Raw genomic sequence first — 7500 nt, 5'->3', positions numbered from 1 at the left:
TAACTCTGTATTGACTCATATATGTTACGGAATTGACAAGGTGAAGTGTCACGACATTGATGTACTGCAATACTTGTTTTACCTATTGATATACTCTTTTCTGTTATTCTCAGTATCAGTGATAATATGTGAATTCACAGGTTTGATCGCTTCTGAATACAAAGAGCGCGTACTGCACAGCTCATTTCAGTCACCTCCAGTACAATACATTAATAAGCGTCGGATGGCACTTACAATGACAGATTCCCTTATAATAAACACCACCTACAAAGGACCACAGTGGTGTACAGCTAAAATGTCCTTACCAAACATATACACTTATAACTGAGTGCAAGATTTCAAGGATACAATTTTTTTTACTTCATTTACAGGACTATTCATTATACTGCAGTACACTTAATATTACTTAATCATACAAAATCAATTAGTTATAATAATTTGTGTTAAATATGTATGATAAATATTGACAGTGAAAGGCAGCCAAGATATTTCCTCACATAATGCACCATCATTGATGAAAATGTTAGAAAGTAATGAAAGTTGTTATGTTCAGTTACATTTGATGTAGTTTGGGTTATATTAAAAAGTTCATATTATATTTGTACTGTTAGCATAAATCTATGCTTGATTCTGAAAGCTGCATTTTCTTTAGAAGTGGAATAGTGCTCTCTTCTCTTTATCTATGTGTCCAGGAAGCCAGTTAAGGGTAAAAAAAAAAAAAAAAAAAATATCCCACCCCCCCAAAAAAAATAAATAAATAAAATAAAAATACCCCCCAAAAAAATCCAAAATGGAGACCAATAGTTCTCTCAGGTCATTGTAAACAGGAAAAACAAGTAGAAGGACTATTCATGAATTTACTGGTGGAAAAGCTGAGTGAAGATACCAGTTAACTCTTGCATTAATGAGATAGACAACACATTGATGTTAGCAGAATATCTTGGGGAGCTTGGCCACAGGAGATCGGGAGACATAAAAACAATAAAGTCAGAAGTGAAGTAACATTAGAAATAGTAGTAAACGATATTAAGAGATACAACACTGTAATGGAATGCGAGTTGGGGGAAAAATGCTTCTTTGACTCTACCTTCCTTTGAAAGAATGTGAGTGGAGATCCCCTCATATATGAAATCCATATTCTATACAAGACCAGGTAAGCCCCCAAAATAGAGTTAGCATCTATGAGGAAAAGAAAAATTGGTAGAGACAACACAGAATACCAAACTTTATGGCAGCCGTTCTAGCAAGAGATGAGATGTAAAACTTCCAGTTAAGAGTTTTAGTACAGCCCAGATGCGTATGTTCTAAGTTGAAGTGGGAAACAGTTGAGTGCCATTAGAGGAGGAGATGGTTGTCTGAAAGGAGATCCATTTTTTGAGCCAATGAAGAACACAAGGTTTGCTTTATCCCATTCACTAATTATAGAAAGAGCAGGAGTTAAGCACTTCTGCAAACTTACAGATGCTTAAATAAAATTAGAAAAATTGGGTGCCATGACAACACTGGGTCTCTTGCATGTGACAGATATGCAGGCACTGCTCTACCCTGGCAAAGGTGTGTTTATCTGTGTATGGGTATGTCACATCTATTGCACAAGCACAAAAATAGCCATGGTAATTGGTTCTTTTATTTGAGAATGCAGCAACCGGCTACTTCAAAAATACAGAATTAATTTAGCCAATTACAGTGTTTTATTTCATCCTGTGGAGGGAGAAGCAGCTCAATTTAAAATATCTGAATTAGTCTGAGAAAGATGTTTCTCAGTGGTGGTTGCTGCCTCAATTATTTCCAGTGCATCATCAGATTTTACAAAGATAAATAAGATAATGACTTCATATTCATTTCTTAGCCCTGCCAGTTAGGTTAGGTTAAGTTAGGCAAGTTTGCTTAGGTTAGGTTAGATTAGTTTAGTTAGGTTAGGTTGTTAGTTTAGTTAGATTATGTTAGTTTAGTTAGATTAGGTTAGTTTCATTAGGTTGGATTAGGTAGTGGTGGTGGTAACAACCAGCTGGTAGCCACAGGCAAGTGGTTGCCAGTCATCTTGGAGGGAACATTGTGAATGACTGATACTTATCTATGAGGATGAAACAGTTTTTTTTTCTGGTAGATTTCAGTCAGTTTTGTATTAATCTGCTTTTTATTTTTACAGCAAAGCATTAGTTTCCGATGGGTGGTTGAGTGGGTGTAAAAACAAAAACTAATGATTTGCAGAAAAAAAAAAAAAACATGCAAATTCACTCAAAACAGACCAAAAACTACCAGTAAAGAGTTTCACCAGGAAAATATTTGGCCAGCTTCATCTCAATATTGCCCTAAGCTTATTATTAATCTTCGACAGGGTAAAATGGGACTAGAAATGTTCCAAACAGCGAGGCGTAGACCCTGCGAAGAGCTACAGTTACGTCCGGTGTGATGGTTGAAACAGCAATATATAATATATATATATATATATATATATATATATATATATATATATATATATATATATATATATATATATATATATATATATATATATATATATATATATACACGTGCATTCACGTGTTACGTGCTATAATACTCTTGTAATATTGACCTACCGCGTGTTGCAGCAGACCAGTAAATTATATGGCGAGGCATCGGTTCATATTATTGAGTCATTAGTATGTTCACGAGGCGGAGATTGTATATATTTCAACTGTTTTAACATCTAACACACGTTTTCTTACCTCTTTGACACGTAGATAAGAATCAGGATGTTGGCAGCGGTGAGTAATAGTGGGTGCAATGTATGCCAGCCGGACACCACCACTGTCACTATTATTCCCACTAAAGTGCCTATCCACTTCTTTGTTTCTATGTCCTCTATCCTCCTAAACACTTGGCCAAACCCTATTGAGGCTGCCAATAAACTCAAATACACAATATCGTCACCCTTCATCGTCCCTTCGTGTCTCTCCGTCAACTTTGTTTTGATTCGACTCGAGGTACTCCTCCTCTTCTTCTTGTGGACTACCTCGCTTTTTCTATTTTTGTTTGTTTCTCTCTCTCTCTCTCTCTCTCTCTCTCTCTCTCTCTCTCTCTCTCTCTCTCTCTCTCTCTCTCTCTCTCTCTCTCTCTCTCTCTCTCTCTCTCTCTCTCTCTCAAATGTAAATCTTACCTGTAGTGGTAAATTCGAACTACAAAATTACGGAGCAAGTGCACTTAGCCTTTGTCCTCTTCTGATTCTTGGTGGATTAAGTCACCAGCATGTAAAAGCTTTTATATAAAGGGAGGCGGTTGACTACAGAAAGGCGATCAACTAGAACGCTGGTGGATGAGATTAAATAAAGAGCGTCTTAGGTTAACACGCTGTGGTAAGAAGCACATTTGCAGCATGCCGACATAATTAAGGTTCCCCTAAGTCTGTTAACGGTAAGGTCTAGTGAAGTTATAATGTTTTAAGTTGGGTTATTTGGTGACATGTGTGACCAAAACACCCCAAAATACACTTAAAACACTCCACAATACCCCAACTCAACCAAACACACTTAAAACATTCAAACTACACCAGTCACCCCACAACACCACAAAATACGCCTTAAACACGCCCAGACACAGCCAAAAGATCCCACACAACCAATCTCACCCAAAACACTTAAAACACCCAAAATAAACACAATCAAAATATCCCACAACATCCCAAACAGCCAAAACATGCAAAAACTCAAAAAGCACCCAAAACATCCCACAGCACACTCAAAGCACAAAATACACACACAAAAAAAAATCCCAAAACACATTTAAAATACCCAAAATAAATCAAAACACACTTTTAATAATCAATATACACCAACATACATCAAAACACGCTCAAAACACTCCATAACACTCCTAAATACACCCAAAACACACTTAAAACACCCAAAATATACCCAGAACACACCAATTAGATATTACAAAACAGACAAGGCAGCAAGAGAAACTAAGCTATATATATTATCATCTTATTTTCCTGCTTTGCTTATTTTCCTCCCCCTCCATTTCTCCTCTCTTCTTCTTCTTCCTCCTCCTTCTCCTCTATTTCTCCTTGTTTCTTCCTCCTACTACTACAACCTACATCCCCGAATTTAGAAACACATAAAACACGTATAAAACACTAGAAATTACGCTAAATATTAACGAAAAGAGACTGGAGCAGGGCGAGTCCTGGATCCATGATGGCATCACAGCTAAGCTGATGACTCACAGCTAAGCTGATGACATCACGCTTGTTAACTTACGTAACGTATTTTATTTTGAAATTGACCCCTAGAAAAATGGAGCTAGACTCGAATGCCTTATATATTCTGACTTGACACTTGACTAGTGGAAATCCATCATGGCGGCCCCTGGCGGCGACCTCAGTCGAGAAACCGGCGCCATCTTGCCTTAATTATTCTTTCATCACACCAAAACCAGGCAACGGCGGTTATATCTTACCAGCGGATATGAAAGCTAGACATATGGTTTCATTTTTTGACATGATTGGCTTACAATTAGTGAGGGATGAAGCAAATAATAACTGATAATACTGACGATCTGCCTCTACTTAATCTGACGGCTTGTTTACATGTTGAAGACCCTTCAATATTTGGCTAAACTTCCAGTTGTTTCCAGATTCAGATGTAAAGAAAACCTAAAAATAAATTAATAAAAAAAAGATACCCAAATAAAATCTGAAAGACACTACAGCCTGCAGGAGGAGGAGCGTGTTATGGTGAAGGCGGTAAGGTTGACTGAGACGAGGCTGGCACCGCTGGACTCACCTTTAATCAATGTCTCTCAGATGTTGATTGGTGCATGAAGAAGCTGCCGGGAATATGGAAACACTGGTCAGAAGAGTGTATAAGGCAAAACTGATCAGTGCCGACTAAAACACTTCACCTCGCCGCTCCCACTTCCCAGCGCCACTTGCCCTCACTGTACCTGGGCCCGCCCCGCACACACACACGCACATACACATGCACGTACGCACTCATACGGACTGCGACACAGTTGATATGTTATTAAATAATATGTCAAATAATATAAATATCCTCGCTTCCCCACTCCCCACCCCCTACGTGATGTAACTCCTGCTAGCTTCCCCACTCATCACCCAACCCCGCCCCTTTTTTTTTTTTTTCATGTAGGAGGGACACTGGCCAAGGATAACAAAAATCCAATAAAAAATAAAAATGCCCACTGAAATGCCAGTCCCATAAAAGGATCAAAGCAGTAGTAAAAAAATGATGGATAAATGTCTTGAAACCTCCCTCTCGAAGGAATTCAAGTCATAGTAAGGTGGAAATACAGAAGCAGGCAGGGAGTTCCAGAGTTTACCAGGGAAAGGGATGAATGATTGAGAATACTGGTTAACATCTTGCGTTAGAGAGGTGGACAGAATAGGGGTGAGAGAAAGAAGAAAGTCTTGTGTAGCGAGGCAGCGGGAGGAAGGAAGGCATGCAGTTAGCAAGATGAGGAGAGCAGTTAGCATGAAAATAGCGGTAGAAGACAGCTAGAGATGCAACATTGCGGCGGTGAGAGAGAGGCTGAAGACAGTCAGTTAGAAGAGAGGAGTTGATGAGACGAAAAGATTTTGATTCCACCCTGTCTAGAAGAGCAGTCTGAGTGGAACCCCCCAGACATGAGAAGCATACTCCATACATGGACGGATAAGGCCCTTGTACAGAGTTAGCAGCTGGGGGGGGGGGGAGAAAAACTGGCGGAGGCGTCTCAGAACACCTAACTTCATAGAAGCTGTTTTAGCTAGAGATGAGATGTGAAGTTTCCAGTTTAGATTATAGGTAAAGGACGGACCGAGGATGTTCAGTGCAGAAGAGGGGGACAGTTGAGTGTCAGTGAAGAAGAGGGGATAGTTGTCTAGAAGGTTGTGTCGAGTTGATAGATGAAGGAATTGAGTTTTTGAGGCATTGAATAATACCAAGTTTGCTCTGCCCCAATCAGAAATTTTAGAAAGATCAGAAGTCAAGCGTTCTGTGGCTTCCCTGCGTGAAAAGTTTATCTCCTGAAGGGTTGGACGTCTATGAAAAGACGTGGGAAAGTGCGGGGTGGTATCATCAGCGTAGGAGTGGATAGGACAAGAAGTTTGGTTTAGAAGATCATTAATGAATAATAAGAAGAGAGTGGGTGACAGGACAGAACCCTGAGGAACACCACTGTTAATAGATTTAGGAGAAGAACAGTGACCGTCTACTACAGCAGCAATAGAATGGTCAGAAAGGAAACTTGAGATGAAATTAGAGAGAGAAAGATAGAAGTCGTAGGAGGGTAGTTTGGAAATCAAAGCTTTATGCCAGACTCTATCAAAAACTTTTGATATGTCCAAGACAACAGCAAAAATTTCACCAAAATCTTTAAAAGAGGATGACCAAAACTCAGTAAGGAAAGCCAGAAGATCACCAGTAGAGCGGCCTTGATGGAACCCATACTGGCGATCAGATAGAAGATTGTGAAGTGATAGATGTTTAAGAATCTTCCTGTTGAGGATAGATTCAAAAACTTTAGATAGGCAGGAAATTAAAGCAATAGGACGGTAGTTTGAGGGATTAGAACGGTCACCCTTTTTAGGAACAGGCTGAATGTAGGCAAACTTCCAGCAAGAAGGAAAGGTAGATGTTGACAGACAGAGCTGAAAGAGTTTGACTAGACAAGGTGCAAGCACGGAGGCACAGTTTCGGAGAACAATAGGAGGGACCCTATCAGGTCCATGAGCCTTCCGGGTGTTTAGGCCAACAAGGGCATGAAAAATATCATTGCGAAGAATTTTAATAGGTAGCATGAAGTAGTCAGAGGGTGGAGGAGAGGGAGGAACAAGCCCAGAATCGTCCAAGGTAGAGTTTTTAGCAAAGGTTTGAGCGAAGAGTTCAGCTTTAGAAATAGATGTGATAGCAGTGGTGCCATCTGGTTGAAATAAAGGAGGGAAGGAAGAAGAAGCAAAGTTACTGGAGATATTTTTGGCTAGATGCCAGAAGTCACGAGGGGAGTTAGATCTTGAAAGGTTTTGACACTTTCTGTTAATGAAGGAGTTTTTGGCTAGTTGGAGAACAGACTTGGCATGGTTCCGGGCAGAAATATAAAGTGAATGAGATTCTGGTGATGGAAGGTTTAAGTACCTTTTATGGGCCACCTCTCTATCATGTATAGCATGAGAACAAGCTGTGTTAAACCAAGGTTTGGAAGGTTTAGGTAGAGAAAAAGAGTGAGGAATGTACGCCTCCATGCCAGACACTATCACCTCTGTTATGCGCTCAGCACACAAAGATTGGTCTCTGACACGGAAGCAGTAGTCATTCCAAGGAAAATCAGCAAAATACCTCCTCCGGTCCCCCCAACTAGAAAAGGCAAAACGCCAGAGGTACCTTCGCTTAGGGGGATCCTGAGGAGGGATTGCAGCGATAGGACAAGATACAGATATGAGATTGTGATCGGAGGAGCCCAACGGAGAAGAAAGGGTGACAGCATAAGCAGGATTAGAGGTCAGGAAAAGGTCAAGAA

The 7500-nt window shown here is 39.9% G+C and overlaps 1 protein-coding gene across 2 annotated transcripts in view; it reads right to left on the bottom strand.

Moving 5' to 3' along the window:
• LOC135101906 (lysophospholipid acyltransferase 7-like) overlaps window positions 1-2996 on the bottom strand; it is a 31545-nt gene extending 28549 nt beyond the window's left edge. The window contains exon 1 of one of the 2 annotated variants that reach the window (XM_064006240.1): window positions 2712-2996. In XM_064006240.1, the coding sequence (XP_063862310.1) occupies window positions 2712-2923 (212 nt within the window). In that variant the 5' untranslated portion in view covers window positions 2924-2996. The remainder of the gene's footprint in view (window positions 1-2711) is intronic. The other variant, XM_064006241.1, reaches the window with a different exon arrangement.
• Between the last annotated feature and the right edge of the window lie 4504 nt (window positions 2997-7500).

The sequence above is a fragment of the Scylla paramamosain genome, chromosome 7, assembly GCF_035594125.1.
Source record: "Scylla paramamosain isolate STU-SP2022 chromosome 7, ASM3559412v1, whole genome shotgun sequence".
NCBI lineage: Eukaryota > Metazoa > Arthropoda > Malacostraca > Decapoda > Portunidae > Scylla > Scylla paramamosain.
The sequence above is the reverse complement of the archived record's forward strand: the minus strand, read 5'-3'. Positions and strand labels throughout refer to the sequence as shown.